The 26,158-nt window shown below is 43.8% G+C and overlaps 1 protein-coding gene across 1 annotated transcript in view; it reads right to left on the reverse strand.

The window, feature by feature from the left end:
• Crkl (CRK like proto-oncogene, adaptor protein) overlaps nucleotides 1–25,688 on the reverse strand; it is a 35,903-nt gene extending 10,215 nt beyond the window's left edge. The window contains exons 1-2 of the mRNA XM_052158067.1: nucleotides 24,879–25,688; nucleotides 5,960–6,425 (exon numbers count right to left, since the gene is read on the reverse strand). Of these exons, the coding sequence (XP_052014027.1) occupies nucleotides 5,960–6,425; nucleotides 24,879–25,189 (777 nt within the window). The 5' untranslated portion in view covers nucleotides 25,190–25,688. The remainder of the gene's footprint in view (nucleotides 1–5,959; nucleotides 6,426–24,878) is intronic.
• Between the last annotated feature and the right edge of the window lie 470 nt (nucleotides 25,689–26,158).

Here is a 26,158-nt window from a genome sequence, read left to right on the forward strand (position 1 = left end):
TGTTTTATCTCACCAACAGAAACCTCACTATTCCATGCCTATAATCCCAGCATTTAAGAGGTGGGATTGAGGTCATCCTTAAGCAAGTTCAAGGTCATAGAGGTCCTGCATTAACAAAACACAATACACTTATCTTTCTGTGAAATGGTTAGCCAAAAGCAAAAGTGCTGGATGACCTAATTTAAGTTACCAAAGATTCAGAAAATAACTTTAACAAGACAAGGCCAGAAGTTCAGGAGGCACACAACAGGGCCTTACACATAAGCAGATCTAGTCACCAGGGAAGGCTGGAAGGCAGGGAAGGTTCTAGGGTTTAACTCTTGGGAGGTTAAGACAGAGGATGAATTGGGCCCAGAATTTTCTTTTTCCCTGTTTTATGTGCACTCACCAGTGCTTGCATGTATGTCTGTGTGAAGGTGTTAGGTTTCCTGAAAATGGAGTTACAGACGATTGTGAACTGCCGTGTGGTTATTGGTAAACTGAATCCTGGTCTTCTGAAAGAGCAGCCAGTGCTCTTAATTGCTGAGCCATTTCTTCAGCCCAAGCCCAGGATGAAGACCAAACTAGGCAACAGAAGAAGGACCTACCTACCGCCAAACAAAACTAAACAAAAACAAAACACAAGGCTACATAGGCTTATCAAATAGTTTCGGATAGAAAATCAGAATGCCAGAACTCTCTAACAGAACTAGCAGCCCAGTACTGAATCCCCTAGAACTGTTTCCTAAGTTCTACACCAACAGAAGACTTTTGTTCACCACAGTATCCCTGGACCTTGTCTGTTAGTTAATTCTGTGGAAGGGCTCTGAGTTAGACATGGCAAAGGGTCAAAATAACTGTGAGATGTTGGACTAAGCTCTAAGGAATCATTACAACTTAATTTCTCCTCAATTTTTGCCCAGTCTATTCTGAGCCACTTTATATTACTTAAGCTTTCAACATAGGATACTCTGCATGCACAGACTGTAGTCTCCTAATTCCTGTAGAGCACCAGGAATAACCAGCTGCTGTGTGTGTAGGTCAGAAGACAATCCTGGGTGCCATTCTTTAGGCATTTTCCTCCTGTGGTTTGAGCCAGAGTCTCTCATGGGCTAGACTAGCTGGCAGTGAGTTTGCAGGGATCACCTCACCGTCACTGGAACCAACTAGAGGCACAGATGCCACTCCAGCTTCCTGTGTGGGTTCTAAGGGTCAGACTCAGGCCTTCACCACTGCAAAGCACACATATTTTTCCCCGAGACGGGGTTTCTCTGTGTAGCCCTGGCTGTCCTGAACTCACTTTGTAGACCAGCCTGGCCTTGAACTCAAAAATCCACCTGCCTCTGCCTCACAAGTGCTGGGATTAAAGGCGTGCGCCACCACTGCCTGGCTCCTTTTCTTTTTAGTAATAAACCAATACTAGAATGAGTGATAGTATCTTTAGAAGGAAATGAAGCATTTTCTGTAAAATTTAAAATTAACAAGGAGGCACAATCCCTAAAACTAGTTCTGAGAAACTGGGTCTTACATGCTTCAAACTGAAGCAATGCCTAGGAGAATGTCCGTCTCACTGGCTCTTTTATAGTATGTACAAGCTGCTCCCCTGCTGCCTTTCACCACACGGGCCCTCTGGCCAATCTGCTCTGTGTGCTCACCTCAGGGGCTGCTCAGGAGTGTGCCAGGGCCTCCATGCTCACTCTGCTCTGTGTGCTCACCTCGGGGGCTGCTCAGGAGTGTGCCAGGGCCTCCATGCTCACGCTGCTCTGTGTGCTCACCTCGGGGGCTGCTCAGGAGTGTGCCAGGGCCTCCATGCCCACTCTGCTCTGTGTGCTCACCTCGGGGGCTGCTCAGGAGTGTGCCAGGGCCTCCATGCTCACGCTGCTCTGTGTGCTCACCTCGGGGGCTGCTCAGGAGTGTGCCAGGGCCTCCATGCCCACTCTCCTCTCTCTTTCCTGCTTTACCAGCTTGCTCAGTTCATTCTTCAAAACTCAGTTCAAGGGCTGCCTTCTCCAGGAAACCTTTCCAGAGCAGCATCTCCCCGCACTCCTCTCTGTTGTCTCTCTGCCCACACTGTGAGCTCACTGTGAGGTGTATAGATCACCACCAGCTGGCTACATGAATGGATAACTGGGCAAATGCCATTTTTTTTGAGCCAGGTTGCTTAGAAAGTGTAAGTAATTTGCCCAAAACTATAGCAATAATAGTCAACTTTAAGCAGGGCAGTAGTGGTGCACACCTCTGACCCCAGCACTAGGAAGGCACAGGCAAGCGGAGCTTTGTGAATATGAAGCCAGGTCAACACAGAGAAACCCTCTCTCAAAAACCAGCCAAACCCAAAAAGTGCCAGGATTTAAAATAGGTCCATACTACTTCCCAATCTCACTTCTCAGACAAGGAACCCTGACTACAAATACTCTCTAACAACAGCATAGTTCTTCAGCTCCAGCTAATATCTTCTGATTAAAGATTTTTTAGGTTGCAACTGCTAGTTACTCCAGGGCCAGGGGATCTGACACCCTCTTCTGGCCTCTGGGAGGTACTACAACCCTACTTACACATGTACACAAACCCACTTACAAGCTCTTATGCAAAGGGCAGGCAGGCTAGATTACTTTCATCAGTCTGGGAAATTTCCTGGGCATATATGATGGGCATAAACTGTAGTCCCTTGTAGTTCCGCTGAGGACAAGGGAGAGCTCTGCTTTCTTCCTTCCCTCCCACTTTCCATCCATCCACCCACCCACCCATCCACCCTGAACAATGAAACCTCTCAATGACATCCCAACCTTTCCCCCCCCTTCACTTTCTAGGACAAGATCTCACTGAGTTGCCTAGGCTGGCCTTAGCCTATCTTCCTGCTTTAGCCTCTCAAGTTACTAGGATTACAGGTCCACACCAACAGACCTGGCTAGATCTACTGTCTTAAAGGAGTGAAGACACACGTCTCCACTTCTTACACAGGTCACACAACAATTCATTTCTCAAGAAGCAGCCAGAAGAAAACAGCTAACCCTTTTTAAATTGTCTCTATTTGCAGGGAATCTTTCAGAAATCAACTTGTGGTTTTAAGCTTTGTAGGACTGAGCCACACTATCGCTCAAAGACTGTTTTTCAGGGAAGAACAAAACAAACATCTTTAACTACTCAGACCACTGCTCAGCGCCGCCGCCACTCTTCTCCCTGGTACTAGCTAAGGGAATAAGGAAGTTCCAATTACTGGCACATGTTGACCTACTTTTCCCACTGTTCCTCAACTTAATTTTAATACTTTCCCCAATAACCTAGTTGCAACAGTCCCAGGAGAATTGCTTTCAACAAGATCCGACAGGCTGAGGAACACTTATTTCTTATGTTACAGCTTGATAGGAAATCTCCTTGGAGGTGCAGCAAAGGTCTTCTAGGTTCCACTAACACATTCTTGCAGAGAAGCATCACATAAAGCATGCGATGATGAAGGTTTGATGACAGCTGGGTCAGCAGCATGAGAAATGGGGGTGGAGAGCCTAGGGAGACGTGTCACCTTAAAAACTACACCATTCATCTGGCTTTCTTCCCCCACCCCCAGGCAGGGTTTCTCTGTGTAGCCCTGGCTGTCCTGGAACTCACTCTGTAAACCAGGCCTTGCCTAATCCTCACTCTGTTTCTTACTGTTTCTTTCCTGCTCTAAACACAATTGGATCCTTCCTCAATCGTGGTCCCTGCTGTAAGAAGAGATCTATAGTCACTGACCCTGAAACAAATTTTCAAGTGTAACCCATTTAGATATTATTTCTGATCCAAAAGTAACTCGATAATTAGTAGAAAGTTACATATAAATGAATGACAGCTAATTAAAAACACATCTATTTACTTATTTGGGGAGGCGGTACGCTCAGGTGCCCACAGAAGCCAGAAAAACTGGATCCCACTGAAGCTGGAATTACAAACTTTTATGAGCTGCCCAACATGGATGCTGAGAACTTAATTCCAGTCCTCTATAAGACCAATATGTGCTTCTAAGTGCTGAGCCATCTCTCCAACCATATAGCTAATTTCTGTCTGTGTTCAGACTATATGTAATAGCTATATGCAAATTTAGAAAGAAAATAAATGCCTTTAATCCCAGCACTCAGGAAGCAGAGACAGACAGGTCAGCTTGATCTACCGAGCTAGTTCCAGGATAGCCAGAGCTACACTTAGCACCTGTCTCAAAAAAACAAACAAAGGAACTGAAGGCCAGTCTCAACTATGGGCACTGTGGGTTACTTTGTTTTCAAAGCAGTCAGGTCTGTTCCATTCCTTCAGTCTCCTGTGGGATACCTGGGCTCTCCCTCAACTTTCTCCTATTCCTGCCACTGGGTGATACACAAAATAGCTAACTTTATCTTAGCTTCTCCAAGACAAGCAATGTGGTAACACTAAGCAAGCATATCCAACTGTCATTATAGTGATACATAGCATTCTGAGTTTGCAAAGCATCTTCACAAATAGCATATTATTTGGTTTTATAACAATATATTGAATAACTGAGCTATTTACATTTTACAGACGACAGAGCTGAAAGAGTGAAGGCCTGGGCTGAAAGAGTGAAGGTTGTGACATACAATTCCACATTTTCAAATACTCAGAAATCACCTCACTGTTATACTTTTACATCTTAGGGGGGAAAAACCCTCAAAATATATTCTTCAATCTACTTTTTTTCTCAGATCTGCCTGTTATTCATTCTTTTTCTCCTGGGCCAAATGGGATCCATGCTCAGAGGCAGGAAGACTGTCCAACATTTGAGAATAGTTTGAGCTACATAATTCCAAATTATCCAGAGCTAGAACAATAGCTCAGCTGGTAAAGTGCGTACTTGCCTCGCAAACAGGAGGATCTGAGTTTGATTTCCAGAACTTACATAAAAAGTTGGGCATGATAATCCTCTTAACTCCAGCACAGGGGAGGCAGAAATAGGCAGGTTCCTGGGGCTCACTGGCCAGCCAGTCCAGACTGATTGGTGGGTTCGAACCAGTGAGAGACTTTTTCTCAAAAACAAAAACTTGCAAAAATCAAGACAACTGACCAAGCAACAGCACTAAGCCATCTTCACACCCATGCACACACATACATGAATACCTGCCTCATACTTACCTGCCAGGACAAGCCTCCCCTAAGCCTGTCTCCTCCTGTAAGAGTGGTGGCATGCTTGTAACCCAGCACTGGGAAAGGAGAGATGGAGGAGGATCTAGACTGCTGGTTAGCGTCAGTTACAGTGTGGTGGAGGCCAACCTCAGCTCCACAGAAGCCTGGTCTTGAGGCTTTTGAGACAACAGCTTCTCCCACAGCCTCGTTAGCACTGATCTGTGTCTTATCTCAGGAGGCCACAGAAGCAATGCTAATGCTGGCAAACGTCTATAATTAAAAGACAATGATTGCCAGGCAGTGGCGTACACATTTTTCTAGCACTCAGGAGGCAGAAGTAGGAGGAAATCTGAATTCGAGGCCAGCCTGGTCTACATAGAAAGTTCCAGGACAGCTGGAACCAGAGGAAAACCCTGTCTCAAAAAAAACAAAACAAAATCAAAAGAACCCCACAAAACAACAACAACAACAACAACAACAAAAAGACAGTGACTTGGTAATAAAAATGTTCAAATTCTTTCTACTTTATGCTATCATGATTTACACAATCTGTAACCGGCAAGGGCTAGTAAACTCATTTCTCTGTCTAGACACTTTATTTGTATTACTCCTTAATTACAATGTAATGATATGGATCTATACAAGTATCTCTGAATGCTAATTTTACTCATAGGTAATGGGTCTAATTATCATCTCCCATCAGTCATGGGAGCAGGCCAAGAAACTGGACTGAACTGAGGATTGGAAAAGACAAGGCATATCAAGTACATCCTGTGAAACCCCCAGTCTAGTTCCCAAGAACATAAGCGCCTTTAAGGGGTGACTAACTTAAATGAAAACCCACATTCAAAAGCCAGTCTTGATAAACTTTTACCTCCAATGCCAAGGCAGTCTTGTCATAAGCACAAGGTACTCTCTTCTGGATTGCTTTTGCAAAGACAGGTCCATTCTGTGTGGATGGCAAAGGGTTGATCGCTGCCCCAGGAGCACTGGCGACTGCAGGTAGAGGAGCTGTGGTCTGAGGTTGAGCATAGGCATGAGCAGGTTCTGGGATGCCATAACTGTTTGAATTCCTATTTCCATGCTTCCCATGTGGCGAGGACCTTACAAGCTTTTCAACGTAAGGGACAGGAATCATCCCAACCCGGCCGTCCTTGTTGCGGGCACTCCACCACTGCTCTTCAGGCTTTTCTATTATCACCAGAAGCTCACCCTTTTTAAATGGTAGGTCTTCAGCATCATTCCCAGGAAAATCATACAGAGTCCTTACATATTCCAGATTCTCTTCTGCTGTAGATAAGTTGGAAGCTGAGACAGAACCCATTGGTGGGCTTGGGTACCTTAAGAGAGAAACACAATTATTCTGAAGAGAAATCTTATTCTATGCTGCTATGTGCCAAAAACATATAGAGCTCCTTCCCCTATAGGGAACTGTTCCTTCACTGTATTCTCAGTAAGTAAGGTTGTTCTGTCATTGTACGTTCTGTAGTCTACAACAATATCCTAAATATACTGTGTCATGTGTGTACACGGACATATGCACCAACACCCACAATCTGTTGCAGAGAATGTTTTGTTTTGATAACCTGAACCTATTTTTGGATTTTTGGATTTTGTTTTTCGAGACAGGGTTTCTCTGTATAGCCCTGGCTGTCCTGGAACTCACTCTGTAGACCAGGCTGGCCTCGAACTCAGAAATCCGCCTCCCTCTGCCTCCCAGAGTGCTGGGATTACAGGCATGCGCCACCACCGCTCGGCCTGAACCTAATTTTTAACTCTTAAGTTTGATTGCTGTCTTCTTTTGTTAGACTGTCACAGAAACATTTCTTCAAATTCCTCACTAACGGCTAACGTCCTGCAGAAGTTACAAAAGATGCAAAATATGAAAACCAGGCTAGTTAACTGGCTCAGTGGTACAATGTCTACTGTGCAAACCTTATGACCTAAGTTTTATTACTAAAATCAATATAAATGGTGGTGGAAACCAACTCCATAAAGTTATCATCTTGACTATCTTCCTCCCCTGACAAACAATAATAAAGACCAGAAAAAGAAGCCATGTGTGCCAGGGCGTTGGTGGTGCATGCCTTTAATCCCAGCACTTGGGAGGCAGAGGCAGGCGGATTTCTGAGTTCGAGGCCAGCCTGGTCTACAGAGTGAGTTCCAGGACAGCCAGGGCTACACAGAGAAACCCTGTCTTGAAAAAACAAAAACAAACAAACAAAAAAAGCCAAGTGTATAGTGATTGGGGAGGGGGGTGCAGTGCTAAATATGGTAGCACATACTTTTGTTTACTGAGACAGGACTTTTCTATGTAGCTCTGGCTGCCCTGGAACTCACTCTGTAAACTAGGCTATGAACTCAGATCTATTTGCCTGCTTCTACCTCCCCAGGGCTGGGGATTAAAGGTTTGTGCCACCTAGCCAGGAGGTGGTAGAGCCCTAGAAAGGCAGAAACCAGGCAGATCTCTAAATTCAAGGCCAATATTCTTTATATAGCAAGTTCCAGGCCAGCCTGCTAGAGCTGCACATAAGCCTGTCTCAGAAAGAAAGAGTGAATGAGGGAGACAGGGAGGGAGGGAAAAAGGAGGGGAGGGAAAGAGGGAAGGAGGGAGCGAGCTTGCCTAGTAAGCACAAGGCCCCCCGGGATCTGATTCCCAGTACAAAGAAAGATGCTGTTTCTAGTAAATGAAACCAAAACCAAAAGCAGATAAATTCCATTTTAATTCAAGTTTTGAAAATCCAAGTTGAACTAGTCTCCAAACAGTCTCCCAATGTTCTTTTGTTTCACTGTTCTAAGGAAGTTTCACTGTAAGAACAAAACAAAGACCAATAAAAAGAGAGAAAACTGGGACAAAGATCTGGCCGGAGAGCTTGGGCTAGCTAGCCTGGAGTACTCTCTGCAGAGAGCAGAACAATCCTGCTGCGTTTTGGTGGAAAGCAAGAACCCACTTCCGAAAGCCGTTCCTTGACTTCCACACGCGCACTGTGGCAGAGTGTGCCCCTAGCCCCTGAAAAGTAGGTAAGTTAAACAAAAGGTGGAGAGGTGTTTTTCTGTAATGTTATTTGATTTGTATGGGTGTTTTGCCTGTTTGTATGTCTTTGCACCACGCATGTGCTGTACCAGCAAAGGCAGGAAGATATCAGAACTCTCAGGATTAGTTACACATAGACTGCTGCTGTAAGACACTATGTGGGCTCTGGGAATCAAATCAGGATCCTCTGGGAAGAGCAGCCAGAGCTTACCTGCAGAGCCACTGTAGTAATCTGAGTGAGAATGGTCTCTGTAGGCACAGAGATTTGAATACACAGTCTCTAGTTGGTAGAGCCCTTTGGGAAGAGATGAGGGGGGTGTGTCCTTGTCCTGAAAGTTGAACTAGTTCTTTCTAGGCCATACGGCAGCACAGGCCGGGCTAGCATGCACAAAGCTCTGGCTTCCGCCTCCAGCACCAGCCAAGGAAAACAAAAGAATTTTAAAGTCTGCTCTTCAATAATGGCCTATGTGAACGAGTACAGAAGTCTCTCTTAACCAAGAAATATTCTGAAAACGTGCAAATATGCCCAATTTTGGGGGAAAACTATTTACCACTACCTTTCTCAATGTTTTCTGAAGCAGAATCTATACCAGATCGAAAAGAATCTCAGTGTCAATCAGTATCCTTGGGGATGGCTTCAGCAGCAGGACCATCACACTCCCATCCTAGCACTGCCCTATGGGATACGGGGTGTACAGGGCTAATCATTCATAGCCACAGACCACTCTAATTTGTTTGATCCACATGTAGCTAATGGTAATTTTCTTTCTTCTGATTAGTAACCTAAGTAATAGCCCCTATAGCTACCTTGAAGTTTTATTTTTATTTAGTGTGTATTTTTGTGTATGCACACATGTGTTAGTATACATGGAGGTCAAAGGATAACTAGAAGGAGTCCGTTCTCTCCTTCTACCGTGTGGATTCCAGAGACTTAGCTTAGGCCATCAGGTTTGATGGTGAGTCCCTTTACCTGCTGAGCAATCTCGCTGGCCTCTGAAGCATTTTCTTTTTTTTTTTTTAAAGACAGTCTCAAAACAGCCCTGGTTGGCCTAAACTCACTATGAAAACCAGGCTGGCTTCAAACTCAAGAGATACACCTGCCTCTGCCTCCCCAAATTCTGGGATTAAAGGTGTGTCAACACACTCAGCCAGTTTATGGTTGTCTTAAAGTCTTATATCTACCTACCTATGGCAATTTCTTCTTCTTCTTCTTCTTCTTCTTCTTTTTTTTTTTTTTTTTTAAGATTTATTTGTTTTATGTATGTGAAAACATTGTGGTTCTCCTCAGACACACCAGAGGAAGGCATCTGATCCTACTGTGGTACAGATGGTTGTGAGCCACCATGTGGTTGCAGTGGTGGCGCATGCCTGTAATCCCAGCACTCTGGGAGGCAGAGGCAGGTGGATTTCTGAATTCGAGGCCAGCCTGGTCTACAGAGTGAGTTCCAGGACAGCCAGGGCTACACAGAGAAACCCTGTCTTGAAAAAAACCAAATCAAAAAAAAAAAAAAAAAGCCCATGCTCTTAAGCACTGAGCCATCTCTCCAGCCCAGCGATTTCTTTACTCAGTGCTAGTACAGATGTTCTTGTCTGCTTCATGGTGACCTTCATGGCAGGATATTGTATTCTGTAAGGCTACTTAATGAAACATCCCTGGATGGTAGTTTTTCTTCTAATTTCCCTCAGATTCTCTGCAAGAGCAACAAGTACTCTACACTGTAGAGCCACCCCTCCAGCTCCAAGCTTCCTCAATGTCATAAACCCTTTGGAGCATCTTTTTGGTTTCTTTTCTCTTTTTCTTGGTACTGGGAACTGAACCTGTAATCTTGAGCATATTTCATACTCTCCCATTATGTATATTCTTCCCAACATTAGTCATTCTGCAAATGTCTTAAAGGACTGAAATTTTTTATGGCCCTTTGTACAGGGCACTACTACACTGTAAAGGGCACAATTATTTCTCAAAAGGCATCTTCATAATTGGCAAATTTACATCTTTTTAATACAAATAACTACTTAAATTTAAAAAACAAAACCCTGTTTCATATTACTCAAGAGCAAGTGGCTTAATACCAGTCCACCTGAGACAGAGTGGCAGCAGTAAAAGAGTTAATATTTGTTTATAGAAAGCACTTTAACAAGCTTTGTGTTTATTTTAAAGGGTTGTTTGTATGTTTAGTTATATACATACACGTGCATGGGTGCGTGCATATGAATGCATGTGTCTGGAGAGAATTTTTGATGTCCTGGGGCTTAAGTTACTTGTGAACTGCGTGCTGGAAACCAAACTCTAGTCATCTGAAAGAACAGGGGGTGCTTCTAACTGAAGAACCATCTCGGAAGTCCCAACCAGTCTATTTTTATTTTTTTAAAGACTTATTTTTATATGTACGGATATTTTTCCTGCATGTATGTAAGTGCCCTTAAATGCCTGGTACCTTCAGAGGACCAGAGTCAAATCCCTTGGAATTTGAGTTATGGATGACTGTGAGCCACTGTGTGGGTGTTGAAAATTGAACAGATCCTCTGCAAGAGCAACTGTTGGAGTGATATTTCTGCACACTGTGTGAAGATGTGTCTCTGTCCTTCCTTGCCTGCCTAAAGCACCTTCTGATTGGTTTATTAAAGAGCTAATGGCTTATAGCAAAGCCAGGAAGTGGAAGGCGGGACTTCTGGGAAGAGATAGAAATTCTGGGAGTCAGGTTTTGGAGCTTTGTCACACAGAGGAAGTCAGTCAGGTGTACAAAACTGAGGAGAGGCAACAGCCATGTGACAGACACAGAAGAATATAAATGGGCTAACTTAAGTTATGAGCTAGCTGAGGAACAAGCTTAGCTTAAGACCTAGGCATTTATTAATAAATATAAAAACCTTTGCATAGAAAAGCACAAAAGGTGACAAGCAACAAGTACTCTACAAAGCTGAATCATCTCTCCAGCCCCAAAAATTATCTTTTTGAAGATGATCTCACTATGTTAAAGGTTACTTACAATTCTCCTGCTTCCATTTCCTAAATGATGGAACTACAGGGATAGACCACCAAGCTTGTGGTTTGGAGTCTTGGTGATGATATTTAATCACTAAACAATCCAGAGGCACAGATTCTGATATTTCCATTTTATAGACAAGAAAAGCAAATACATAGGGTAGGTAGATGTACAACCAGAACATCTGTTAAATTCTCCCTTGCTACCTCAAGCTAATTAGCCTCAAGGACAAACTATCTTTTACATAAAGAATTTAAGTCAATGCATTTGAGACATTCACATACACTTTATAAGCATATCCTGAGCGGGGCAGTGGTGGTGCATGCCTTTAATCACTTGGGAGGCAGAGGCAGGCAGATTTCTGAGTTTGAGGCCAGTCTGGTCTACAGAGTGAGTTCCAGGATAGCTAGGGCTACACAGAGAAACCCTGTCTCAGAACCCCCCTCCCTCACCACACCCCCAAAAGCATATCCCTGTTCCTATTCCAAGAACCACAGAGAATCTATTCCAAGTTTGGTGTGTATCACACAGACAGAGCTCACTAGACAGCACAGTAAGCTCTATTTCAACTCGTACCCAAGGATGTTTATTTTACCATCTGTATGGTTTTAGACAGTTAAACAGCTGGACGTGGGAGGTTGAGGCAGGTGGGTCTCAGTGAGCTCAAGGCCAGTCTGATCTACATACTGAATTCTAGGATAACCAAGGTTACATAGATAGATCCTGTTTCAAAAACAAACACAAAAGAACGAACAACGTGGCTCCAAACAAACAACACAGATCAAGAGGGCACCATTACAACCTCACCATGGTTTCAAATTAATGAAGTTCATGAATCAGACAGCCACTAACCCCAGAATGTATTAAGTATTTATGAGGCCAAAAATATGAATAAAACCAACTATTTGTTTTTGAAAGACCACAGTTTAGAGACAGAGCTGGAATAAAACTAAGCACAAAGCTACCCTGTGTCAGGGCAGTTAATAAAACCCAGGACAATCTATGGAAAAAGTGAATTTTTGAAGACAGAATAAGTGTAAAATGCCCCCCTCCCCCCCATACTCGTGTGGTCTCTAGGTGATGACACTGTTTTGGAACTGTCAGAAGAAGCCCCACAGAAGGAAGAGAGTCACCAACTTGAAGGTTGGTGGCCTGGCCCTACCTGTCTACTCTGTTCTCTGATTGGTAAGGTTATGTGATGGTCTATCTGCTTATAGATGCCTTCTCAACCATGACTGGATTTCTTCTTGTCTTAAACTGTAAGCTGAAATAAACTTTTCCTCCCTTAAGTTGCCTCTTGTCAAGTATCTAGTCACAGAAATTGAAAAGGCAAAGAATTCAGATGTGATTGAAAAAAAAAAAGAGGCTATTGAACACTAGCCCTTCTAAGATTTTGTTTAAGATGGGCTTAGCAGACCACAGTCCCAGAGAGTCATATGTTCTGTGACCCCCCCCCCCCAAAGAAACAGAAACTCTGCTGAAAGGTTTCCAGAAGAAAGCAAACTTCTGTGAAGTACCAGATTGTACAGACTTTAGGATCTGTAAGCTGCAAATTGTTTTTACTTTTTAATAGTAGGCATAGTGTCACACATTATTTTTAAAATTACTACTTTTCATTTTCCTTGTCCCTGTGTGCCATATTGCGTGCGTGCGTGCATGGGTACATTCACCCAGGTGTGCACATGTACATGACAGAGCAAGCAAGAATTAGGTGTCTCCCTCTTGAAACAGATCTCTCAGTGAACTAGCAGCTCACCAGATTTGGCTAAACTAGCAGGACAGCAACTTTCAAGGATCCACTATCCCCAAATGCTGGGATTACAAGGACATGCAGCCATGTCTAAAAAAATTCTTTTTCTCCCTAAGACAAGGCCTTACTATTTTGTTGTGAAGTCTTAGCCACCCTAAATCTTGCTATGTGGACTAGGCTGGAAGTCGTCAGAGATCTTCCTGCCTCTACCTCCCAAGTACTGGGACTAACAGCGTGTGTTACCATGCCCTGAGGTTTATATGAGTGCTAAAGATTTGAACAAAAGTCCTTAGCCGGGCAGTGGTGGCACACGCCTGTAATCCCAGCACTTGAGAGGCAGAGGCAGGCGGATTTCTGAGTTCGAGACCAGCCTGAGTGAGTTCCAGGACAGCCAGGGCTACACAGAGAAACCCTGTCTTGAAAAAACCAAATCCAAAAAAAACAAAAACAAAAACAAGTCCTTATGTTTTCAGAGAAAATGCTTTTAACTACCGAACCATCTCTCCAGCCTTTATTTTGCCCCTTTTATTAGAACTCAATAATTGAAGAAAAATTCGCGTCATCAATTCTAAAGCAGGCAGAGAGGCCCAGGCCTATAATTTCAGCACTTGGTACTTGGGACAGTTTAGGATACAGAATAAGGCCCCCGTCTCAAAAACAAGAACAAGAAAAAGAAAGAAAGGAGAGGGAAAAGAAGAAAAAGAATTCCAAGAAAACTGGCAAATAACTTCTCTGGTGAACTCCTAGTAATTGTATTAATTACTTTCTGTGGTGTGATAAAACTCCATGACCAAGAACAATTTACAGGCAGATGATGTCTCAGAGGTTAAGAGCACTAGCTGCTCTTTCAGAGGACTTGAGTCCAGTTCTCAGCACTCAGATGGCGCTCACAACCATATGTAAGTCCAGTTCCAAGACATCTCACCCCCTCTTCAGGCCTCCCAGAGGCACAAGTAAAATGCATATACATATATGCAGGCAAAACTTTCATATACATAAGTCTTAAAAAATAAAAGAGCAACTTCAAGTTTATTTGAGCTGTTTCAGAGGGTTAGAGTCCACAATAGCCAGAGTGACAGTTTCAGAGCGACCACAACAGGAAAGCGAGAAACTCTACCGCAGCTGCACACAGGAAGCAGAGATAGGGAGCAAGACTAAAAACCACCTAAACCCAACCCTACTGACCTACTTCTTTTATTAAGGCTATACCTTCGTAAAAATAACTTATTCTTTTCTGTTATATAATACTACACCAGGACCAGCAGCTACTTACTGGGCAACCTCCCTAGACAGCACAACTGGGGATCGAGACTAAATACATGAGCCCAGAGGGCACATGTCTCACTCAAATCACCACAGTAACCATCTTCTTTCACTTTTCTTCAGATAGGATCTTTATTCTGTAGTCCAGGAGGGCTTCACATTAGTGGGAGAGTCTCCTGACACGGCCTGCAAAGAACTGGGATTACAAGCATGTGACACCTGGAGAAATATTTATCTTCTAACTCCAAGCTGAGGACTGAACCCAGAGCCTCACTAATGCTAGGCAGTAAGTGTTTTACCACTGAACATGTTTGTCTATTTATTTTTTTTTTTTAAATTAACTTCTGCTGGGCCAAAAGTTGAACCCAGGGCCTCTCTTATCTAAGTACAGTTATATGCTATCTAAGTATCTAGTTATCTAAGTAGTTACACGCCCAGTGTCCACTGAGTGGCGTTTAGAGTTCCCTCGCTTCTCAGTATTGGTACTGCATTCAGGCCAACAGCACAGCACAGCACACTGCCTCTGTACGCAGCTTCCCTTGCTATGCAGACCCTGCTCCGCCTGACTGTCTGAGCAATCCTATCTTAGTTTAAATCTATTATTCAGCCCCTCCCTTTTTTCTCAATAATGCCACCAGACTAACAACACTTCACTCTGTAAATTCAACAAACAAAAACTGAAGTTCCTCTTGGTCAGGTAAGATGGCCCAGCAGATGAAAGTGTTTGCTGCCCAAACCTGACCATGCGGATATGATCCCATGGTGAAAAGTACCAAGTCCCTAAAATTGTCCTCTGACCTCTGCACATACAATGACACACCTACACTCACATAGACACACAACAATAGATTCTTGGGGGCTGCAGAGGTGACTCAGCTTAAAAGCACTTGCTGCTCTTGTAAGGATCCCAGGTTTGGTTGTCAGCACCTACATAGAAACTAAAAGCCATCTGTAACTCTAGTTCCCATATATCTTAGGGTTTCTGTTACTGTGATAAAACACCATGACTTGGGGAAAGGGTTTATTTCAGTTTGCAATCTCACAGCACATAAATATGGACATAATTAAAACTAATAAAAATTCATTTATTTTTATATTATGTGCATGTGTGTTTTATTGCCTATATATATGTCCACGTACCATGTGCATGCAGAGTCTGCAGAGGCCAGAGGAGGGCATCAGATCTTCTAGAACTGGGGTTACAAATGGTTCTGAGCTGAAGGGATGGTTTTGTAGTTAAGAGCACCGACGGCTGCACTTCGGAGATTTCCAGCACCCACATGGTGGCTCATGATTATCTGCAATTCCAATTCCAGAATTCTAACACCCTTTTCTGGCTGCTACAGGCACTGCATGCACATACTACACCAGCATACATACAGAGAAAATACTCATAACATATAAAGTAATTTTTAAATTAATATATAATTTTTAAGGGGAGTTTTGGCTGGGCATACTGGCACAATGCCATTACTCCCTGTAAAGGCAGATCTGTCCTAGTGAGTTTAAGTCCAGGCAGGGCCACATAGTGAGACCCTGCCTCAAAACAAAACAATAATAAGCTTTTGATTGTTCCTGGAGGCCTATGAGGCAACCAAAACAACATAGGCTATTACCATTATTCACCATTACCAACCGCAGCTAGATGGTTAATACCTTACTGCCAAAGATTCATACAATACATTTTGTTCAATAGAAGAAAAATCAAGCTGAAACTGATCTGAAAGCTTCTTCCCTGGTTGCTCCAGCCCACAAGCTACAACACTGACATTCCATGCAGAATGTATCCCACTGATGAAACAGTGGTGGTAATAAACTTTTCTGTTGCATTTGAGGCTTGCCTCCAGGAGGGAATTAATGCCTGGTACTGTTAGCATGATCAGACCTTATGGAGGTCATAGGCTCTAGGAAGACACTACTTATGTTGACTTGCTAAAAGGATGTGTTGACAAACTTTCTTAATAGTTTATATTTACCATATAAATTAGTGTTGCCCTCAACGTTGGTCAAAGAAGCTGTGTCTGCTGTGTCTAACAATAAATGCAGAGACTCAGAACTGGTCAAAGTACAGAGATTCTCTAAGTGACTACTAAGTGCTCAGCCCTAGGTGGGCTTCCCTTCCCAAATAAGGCTCAGGGAAAACCACAGAAGAGGGGTTACAGAAAGAATGCAAGAGAGAGGGAGGCAGGGCATGACCACTGCACTCGAACTCAGCAGCTGCAGTCACCTCTACAAGAAACAGTCAGGATTGCAATGTAACATTACCTGGGCTCCTGTGTTACAAAATAAACAGACAAGGGAGCAAGGGAGGGAGGGGGGAAGAGAGAGAGAGACAGAGAGAGAGACAGAGAGAGAGACAGAGAGAGAGAACATTAGGAGGGAAAGAGGAAGTAAGTATTGGGAGTAACCCAGGGGAATGAATGGGGGAGGAGAGCTGGACTGGGTATGATTAAGATACACGCACATACTGTAGAAAATAAGATTCTACTTTTAAATTTTGGGGGGGGGGGTTGTTTTTGTTTTTTGGATTTGTTTTATTTTGAGACAGGGTTTCTCTGTATAACCCTGGTTGTCCTGGAACTCACTCTGTAGACCAGGCTGGCCTTGAACCCAGAAATCCATCTACCTCTGCTTCCCAGAGTGCTGGGATTACAGGTGTGCGCCACCTCCAAACGGCTCTTTTTAAAAATCTAAAGTAAGGTGGGGCTATTCTTGATTGTCACGTTGACTACAACTGGAAATTTGAACCCAAACAGCTGGATATACCTATAAGAATTTTTTTTTTCAAATGATTTGTAAATCATTTGAAGTGGAAAGACTCACTTTTAATCTGGACTTTTTTTTCCCTTTCTTTCTTCAAGACAAGGTTTCTCTTTGCAGCCCTGGCCGGCCTGTAACTCACAGATATCCACCTGCCTCTGCCCCCCAAGTGCTGGGATTAAAGATATGTGCTGCTACACCTGGTTTAATCTGGATCATCTGAGGTAGAAAGATAGAATATACCTTTAATCCAGATTTTCTATGGTGGGAAGATGCCACACCTTCTGGCGGCAGCCTAGATAAAGGATGTGGATTAAGAAACTTGCTCTTTTTGCCTGGTTGTTCTTATGCCTGCTGGGAAATCCATTCCTTCACTGGCATTAGAACCTAAACCTTGGGGATTCTGGCAAATACCGAAGATCCAGCCTCATGAACTGAACAACTACTGGATTCTAGGACCTTCCATTCACAAGCAGTCATTGTTGGACTAGTTGGTCCATAGCCTGTAAGCCATTCTAATAAATCCCCCCCCTCTCTCTTCTCCTCTCTCTCCCTCTCTCTCAATTCTATTCCTTTAGAGAATCCTGACTAATGCATATTTTGATACCAGAAGTGGTTCTAGAGCAACAGAAGTGTCAGGGTGATTTTTTTTTAAGTATCTGGAATAGGCTTTCCAATTTGCCAACACCTAGTTACTAAAGCCTCCCCTAGTCACTCGGAGAGTATGCAAAGCCAACAGTGTAAATTATATTACAAACTTAAGAAGACAAATTCATCTCATTATCCTGATTCACCAATTATGAGAGCCAATGAATTTGGTGACTGTATATAAAACTTTTGACAGTTTGTGAAAAAACAAAGGACAATGATGCTGCTGGTTGGTTTCTCCTAGCATCTCTGGATAAACTGGCAGGGGAAAGAATGAGTTCTGTTAAAATTAAGTAACTAACTTGTAGCATCTCAGAATACAGTGAAGGACAACAATGATAAAACTGACCACCTGCAGATGTGCAGAAACAGGCTAAGGCAGTTTCTCAACCTGTTCTTGGCCCAATTCTTTTGGAGGTTGATGACCCTTCCATAGGGATTGAATATCAGATATCCTGCACATCAAGTACATTATGACTCATAACAGTATCAAAACTAGTTATGATGTAGCATCAAAAACAATTTTATGGTTGGGGGGGTCACCACAACATATGGAACTATTCTAAAGGTCTGCAGCATTAAGAATCACTGGTCAAAAGGTTTCTAAGTATGTCCTGGAAGAAAATCTCTCCAGCAGCCACAGAGCTTCAAGTTGCTCAGTGGAAAAAATCAACTAAAGCCCTCATTATAAGATTGGTGTAATTATAACTATATTAAAGTCCTAGCCTTAGAAGGTGTCAGCGGTTAAAATAAGAGCATTAAATAGTAAAGAAAGGGACCCTGTATCTTGGAATGGAGCCGTATGGAAGGACCCTGTTGAAACTGAGAACTTTGAACCCTGAGCTTCTCACCCGAGGAAGCAGTCTCTCTACTCCATCCCCTGAACTAGTCATTACCTTTTGCACCTTTGAAATTAATCCTGCATTTTCTGCTCTATCAACAATGACTTTCTCTGAAGGAGAGGCCCCAGGCAAGACAACACTGATAACCCTCTCAGGGCCCACCTCTAGACCTACAAGATTGAAGGCTAAGCAGGTTCCTAAAGGGAAGACAGAAAGTACTGTCTGTAAGGAGGTATTCTATACTACTAAACAACTTAAAGAGTTTGCTAATTCATCTACACAGAAGTCTGGACCAGGCTGAGCTTATTGATACAGATCACTGAGGGAGATCTACATTTAATAGGAAAGTGAGCACAGTTTTAAAATGGGGTTAAAAGTTATTTGAATGGTTGGCTGAAGCATCTGTCAAAAGGAGCATGAGATGCCAAATACCCCTTGGCTTAGTGCTGATGAAGAGAACTGAAGGCTTAGGGCAAGTGCAATGCCACAGTGGGTTCACTGTGTAAATCCTGATCCTCTGGATGGGAAACCCCAGAGGAAAAAAGTGAGAGTGCAGCAGGGCACCAGCACATCTCAAAAGCTTTGTTGTCACTCTTTGTGTCAGACCTCAGGGTAAAAGACTCTGGTGCTTAGTTGGATGGATTAAATGCTATGGGTTTAATGGGGCTTTCAAAGTAGCAGGGACAGGCGTCAGCACTGAATCCCTAAAGGCAAGGTGAGAACAGTCACGGTAATGGTCAGCAGAAACAAAGCCAGGTCCATACTGGCCTAACTCACAAAGAGCAGCAAACGGCTTGACTCCAGTGAAATCTTCAGTACTTGCTAATCAATCATGGTGTTCCAAGCATAAAATAGAGGAAGTCTACTCCATCTTTGTTTGATTTGTATAAGCAGAAAAATTCTCAAACAAATTAAAGCAATGTTAGATTGGATGGTGGCAAAAGAGAGTCTCAGCTGAGAACCAATTTCTAGACTTGAGCCGGTTTGGAGACCCAGAACCCCTGAATGAAGGGACCGCAAAGTTCCCGAAGAAGGACATGATAAAATAAGAGTTTTACTGTTCCCCTTTCTGCAGTCATTCCAAGAAGGACCTACACTGGAGGAAAGGAAACAATCAGACTATCCAGAGTCTACTATAAACTGGTTCTGAATTGGCACTGATTCTGGGAGACCCTAAGAAACATTGTGGCCCTCCAGTTAAAGTTGGGGTTTATGAAGGTCAGGTGATTAACAGTGTTTTGGCTGAAGTCTGGCTCACAATAGGTCTAAGTGGGTCCCTGAATTCATCCTGTTATTAACCCAAACCCAAAATGTATGTTTGGGATAGATATATGTAGAGGTTGGAAGAATTCTCACATTGGCTCCCGGACCTGTGTGGAGTGAGGGCTATGATGACTGGAAAAAAAGCTAAATGGAACCCCCTAGAGTTACCTCTGCCAGGAAAAAGTGAATCAAAACCAGTATCATATGCCTGTCGGAAATGCGGAAATCAGTGCCACTGTCAAGGACTTAAAAAATGTAGGTGTGGTGGTTCCCACCACATCTCTAACTCTATCTGCCCAGTCCAGCAGACGGATGGTGATTGGACGGATTAACAGGTGACTCAACACAGAAGTGATTCCAATTGCAGCTGCTGTACCAGATATGGTATCCTTACTTGAGCAGATTAACACATCTCTTGATACATGGTATGTAAGTACTGATCTAGCAAATGCCCTTGGTATTTCTCCATAAAGACCACCAAAAGCAATTTGCTGTCACTTGGCAGTGACAGCAGTATACATTTACAGCTTTACTTTATTAGGATATATTAATTGCAGTTCTGTGTCTTAAGTTAGTTAGAAGGGATCCTGAGTGTCTCTAGTTCTAGAGCATCACATTGGTTCACTATACTCAAGACACTATACTGACTAGACCAAGTGAGCAAGAGGTTTAGACTTGTTAACACATGCACATCAGAGGATGGGAAAAAAAATCCAACCAAAATTCAAGGGCCAAGCTCACTGAAATCCTTAGGAGTCCAGTGATGTGGGGCAGGCAGAGACATTCTTCTAAAATGAAGGATATGCTATTGTACTTGGCCTCCCCCCACCAAGAAAGAAGAAGCACAATGTTTAGTGGGCCCATTAGGATTCTGGAGACAGCACCTTCCTCACATGGGTGTGTTCCTCTGGCTCCTGTTCTAAGTGACTCAGAGCTCCTAACTTTGAATAGGTCCTGGAACAGAAGGCTTCTCGATGGGTCCAGCCTGGAGTGCATGCTGCTCTACTACTTGGACTATATGATCCAGGAGACCAGATGGCACCTGAGGTGTTAATCGCAGACAGGGATGCTGTTTAGAGTCTTTGGCAGACCCCTATAGATGAATCACAGAGGAGACCTTTAGGATTTTGGAGCAAGGCTCTACCATTGCGCCTAAGTGGAAACTGAACATTTTACAATGGGCTACCAAGTTCCCATGGGACTTATGCTGCCCATCACGATCTGGGTGTTATCTGGCCCATCAAACCATTTAGTAGGACATGCACAGCAGCAATTATCAAGTGAAAGTGGTATATACACGACAGGGTCTAAGCAGGTCCTAAAGACATAAGCAAGTTAGATGAAGGGGCTGTCCAAATGTCTATGCTATGGTTTCTACTCCCATTACAACGCTGTCTACTGCCAAGCATGCACCTCATGGGGTGCGTCCTATGACTGGTTGGCTAAGAAGAGAAAAATAAGGCCTGGTTTATTAATGGTTCTACACAATGTGCAAGGACCACCCAGGAAGTAGACTTCTGCAGCATTACAACCTCTTTCTGGGACAATCTTGAAAGTTAACAAATCTTTGTGCAAAACTCAAGGAAGTATACATTGTCATACATTTTGTTTGGAAGGAAAAATGGCCTGATGTGTGATTTTCACTGATTTATGAGATGTATAGTGAAGTGGCTATGTAGACAGGGCCTTGAAGAGTGTGATTAGAAAATTGATGAGAAAGACATATGAGAAAGATATACACATCTCTACAAATGGGCAAAGAATATGAAGACACAGTGTCCCATGTAAATGCTTAACAATAGGTGACTTATACAAAGGAGGAATTCACTAACCAAGGAGACAGAATGGCCCATTCTGTGGACAAGGCTTTCCCCCCAGTCGTCCCTATTATTACCCAACGGACCCACAAACAAAGTGGCCATGTTGAAGTTATGCATGGGCTCAACAACATGGACTTCCACTCACCAAGGCTGACCCAGCTATAGCTGCTGAGTGCCAGATATGCCAAAAGCAGAGACCAGCACTAAGTTCCAGATATGGCACCACTCCCTGGGGTAACCAGCTAGTGACCCGGTGGCAGGTTGACTACACTGGATCACTTCCTCCATGGAAAGGACAAATCTTTGTCCTTACTGGAGTAGATACTTAAATTCTGGTTATAGATTTCCCTTTCCTGACAAAACCACTATCCATGAGTCTATAGAAAGCCTAATACAGTTTTGGTATTCCACACAGTATTGCTTCTAACCAAAGAACTTACTTCACAGCCAGAGAATTGCAACAGTAGGCCTATAAACATGAAATCCACTGGTCTTACCATGTGCCCCACCATCCTGAAGCTGCTGGCCTGACAGCAAGACGGAATAGCCTTTTGAAGACACAGTTACAGCACAAATTAGGTAGCAGCAGCCTAGAGAACTGGGGCAGGTTCTCCAGAAGGCAGTATATGTTATGAATCAGCATCCACTATATGATACTGCTTCTCTTATAGCTAAGACCCGTGGGTGGAAGGGGAGATGACCCCACTCACTATCATCTCTAGTGACCCACTAGGAAATTTTTTTTGCTTCCTGCTCCTGCAACCTTAAACTCTGCTCTTAGAAATTCTGGTTCCCAGGGAAGGGCTCCTGCCAGGAGACACAGCAAACATTCCCCTGACATGGAAGCTCAGGCTTCCCTCTGGCCACGTGGGATTCTGATGCCCTTAAGTCAACAGGCCAAGAAAGGAAAACAGTGTTAAGAGGGGTGACTGGTCCAGATTACCAAGGGGAAATTGGATTGCTTCTCCACAACGGAGGAAGAAAGATTATGTCTGGAATACATGAGATCCTTTAGGGTGTCTCTTAGTGCTACTGTGTTCCATGTTTTTTAGTCAGTGGGTAACTCTAACAGCCTAATCCAAGCAAGACGACAAAAGGCACAGAACCATGAAGAACGAAGATATGGGTCACTGCTCCAGAAAAGGTGCTTGCTGAGGGTGAAGAAATAAATACAATGTGCAGTAGAGAAGGGTAGTTATGAGTATCAGCTAAGGCTACATGACCAGTTAGGATTATAATCAACATGAGCGTTTCTACCATATTTTGTTAATTATGTGTTTGTACAGATATTCAGTTTTCCCCTCAATTTCTTTATTATACAATATAACATCAACTAAGAGAATATCAGTAGTCATTATATTTAAATTGAGATACTAAAAGAATATCCCTTATGCTGGGCATGCCTTTAATCCCAGTACTTGGGAGGCAGAGGCAGGTAGATTTCAAGTTCGAGGCCAGCCTGGTCTATAGAGTGAGTTCCAGGACAAGCCAAGGTTATACAGAGAAACCCTGTTTCAGAAAGAGAGGAGAGGAGGGGAGGGGAGGGGAGCAGAGGAGATGGGGAAGAGAAGAATACCCCTCACGGTATACTGCCATTTATTCTAACATTTATAGATGTATAACGTGCAGCTGTACATGGGATAGTTATATCAAGTTAGGAATAATTATGATTTGGTTATTACTTTCATTTGGAAATTAAGCAAGACAGAAAAGATAGGAATGTGTGTTAAGTAGAGCTAACTAAAACTGAGAAAATTACATTTGGTACTTGAGAAGACACAAGCAGAATTAGATCTTGTAAATAGCAGGAAGCCACTGCAGTATATATTTCTCTCTTTGAGGTGACTCTAATAATTAACTTAGACTTTCTCCAACACCTGTCACATTGTTGCAAGCATGTTTTAATAAAGGCCTGAAGACAATAATATAATCCACTTTCATAAACTAGAGAAGTAAATTTACTTAAATATTATCCAAACATTATCCTTCCTCAGTTTCTCCAAGTTCTTACACTGAATATGATTCAAGTTGACAGTACCTAGGAACCTCATGCTTCACACAATTTTGTATTCTCATCTTGATAACACATTACTTTTTATAGTCACTTTTCTGTGTTTTACATTTTTAAAATTATTTGTGTGTGGATACTCACATGCCAAACTGGGGCTAAAGGACAACTCTGCGGGGTCAGCTGTCCTCCCACACTGACGTGGGTCACCCGGCTTTTACAGCAGACACTGTCCCTCAGTCACCATCAGGCTTAGCCTCCTCCACTAAAACCCACTGAGTGTGGCGGGTAACTGTGCATTTACTGTACCATCCCAGCTTAATTCTTCTATCCTAAAGAAGAAACTCTTTGGATTTAAGTAGGTGCCCTTAATTAATTATAATATCTTTTCATTTTCAAAGTTCAGAGCAAATTTCACCTCTATAAAGTCACCTCACCCTGAAAAATCTAAATCAGCGTTCGATTCTTTTTTAGAAATAGCTTAGAAATATACTGAGCAGTAAAATATCTTTTAAAGTCTCTAGATACTTTTTCAATTCACACTTGTATCATTTGATGATAATTCATCAGGGAAATTAAAGAAAATTTTAAAACAATGCATTTTACTTGAAAAAGAGAACATTTGGGGATCAATGTCTTTTTCTTTAAGACAGGGTCTTTCCACAGCTCCGTTTAACTTGGAATCAAGGTCCTCTTTCTTTGGGGAATTAGGGGTGTGTATCTCCCTCATCCAGCTCTACTAATGTGTCTTTAAGGTATGTTAAGCCACTAGACTTAATTACCAAAGGGGGAAAAATACCTAAAACTGAGTTAATGTAGAATTAAGGTAAATACACTCCCCACCCTGAGGAAGAAACAGTGATGATACAAATATTCTCCAAATATAACCTCACTCTCTTCCCTTGGTAATCCCAGTTTTTAAAAAAAGTGCTACACAATCAGATTCTGAGATTTCTACACTTTCAGTTCATTTTAAGGATTATTCCAAAGGCTGAATGAAGGCCACTTTGTAACCTGCAGTTGAAAGATGCAGGAGTTACAAAAATCTTAAATAGTGTACATGAATTTCAAGAAAGGAGTAGTCATGGCTATCTTCAAAATCTCAAGGCCGTCTATATACTTTTAACGTCGTTAATAAGAATTCTGCATTAGTATTACAGTCAACTAAAGTGACAAAAACTGTATGTATGGGTTGGGTGTGCATTTAAACAATGCAAGCACTGCTAAATGTCTAAATAAAATGCATCCTTTCATACAATGACCCAGATCCTGACACTGGCCTTCCAATCCGAATGTCTTCTGATTTAGAATGAGGAAAAGAGTGCTTATCCCCTACCCCAAACCCCAAAATTCAATCTTTGACCGACCCTCCGCATCCGGTCAGGTTCCGAGCCCGAGAAGGGCAGGAGCTCGCGTACCTGGGTGCCGGTTCGATTAAGGTGGTAGTGTCCAGGTAATGGATCTTGTAGAACTCCAGCAAGGCCGGCAAATGGTCAAACTCCTGGTCCCCGATCTTAAAGCGGCGGTTGGGCAGGGAGTTGATGATGTAGTGCGAGACACGCGAGTTCTCAGACACCGACAGTACATAGTCCCCGGGGCAGGTAGATGAGTCCCGGACTAGGAACACGCCATGGCGTTGGCCCTGGAGACGGGTCTGCGCCTCCTGGCGAGTCAGTGCCCCCACGTACCAGGCAGAGCGATCTGAAGAATCAAACCTGGCGGAGGACATGGTGTTGGGCCCGGGGATGGGCGGCGTCTGCTGCTCTTGCTTACTCGGGAAGCCTTTACCCGCTGTCGGCTTTGGGGTCGAGGAAGGGCCTCTCGAACACTTCGAGGAACAATCAGAGGGTTTGGTCAGGACGATCCTCTAGGCTCCGGGCCCCGCAGCATCCTCCGCACCGCCCTCCTGCACCGGGCCGCCTCACGGAGAGTCGGTCCGGGAACACTGGGCAAAGCCTCGGGGTCGAAGTGGGCGAAGCGGAGCTGTAGCAGAGGCCGCCTCCGGGCTTCTCAGCTGTCCGGAGTACAGGGGACGCTCCAGTGACTTCTGTCCTGGAACCCGCCGGCTCCGCAGCCTCAAGAGCCCGCACCGATCCTCGCCGTCACACGAAGTACCGCACTCCAACTAGAGTCGCGCCTCCCGGGCCGTCTTACCCAGCCCGCTCCCAATAGCCACAGCAACAAAATGGCGGACGCGGGAGAAGCGGCCGGGCACCTCCCCCTTGGTCCAGCGCATTCTATCTGCGCACGCGCGGAGCTGGACGCTACCCCCACCGTGGAGGCCCTTCCTTTGACGTCACTGGGCTCAGCCAATCAGGAGTGCATTCGCGAGGGTCCCGGCGTGAGCTACTCGTGCGGGCTCCCGCGTTCCGGGAGGCGGCATTGGGTCAGGCCCTTTCTGGACCGCAAATCAGCCGCTGAGTGGCTGCTTCTGTTAGGCTTCCCGAGCTTGGCAGGAAAACAGCTGGAGCCGGGAGGGAACAGCGTTTTGAAAATCTGTTTCTGGAAACAAAGCGTAGAGTGGTGGCCGAATGTCTGGCCAGGGAGGCGTGGTCCTCAAATGATTGCTAACAGAGGCCCTGATAAATCAGGTGGCTCAGGAAGGGCATGACCTAGGGAGTGAGGTGACCATCAAATAGGTTACTGAGTAACGCCTGCCCTTAGTGATCTTCCTTGCTTCACGTGAAACGGCGGTGAG

This window comes from Apodemus sylvaticus, chromosome 15, assembly GCF_947179515.1.
Source record: "Apodemus sylvaticus chromosome 15, mApoSyl1.1, whole genome shotgun sequence".
In the NCBI taxonomy this organism is placed as follows: Eukaryota; Metazoa; Chordata; class Mammalia; order Rodentia; family Muridae; genus Apodemus; species Apodemus sylvaticus.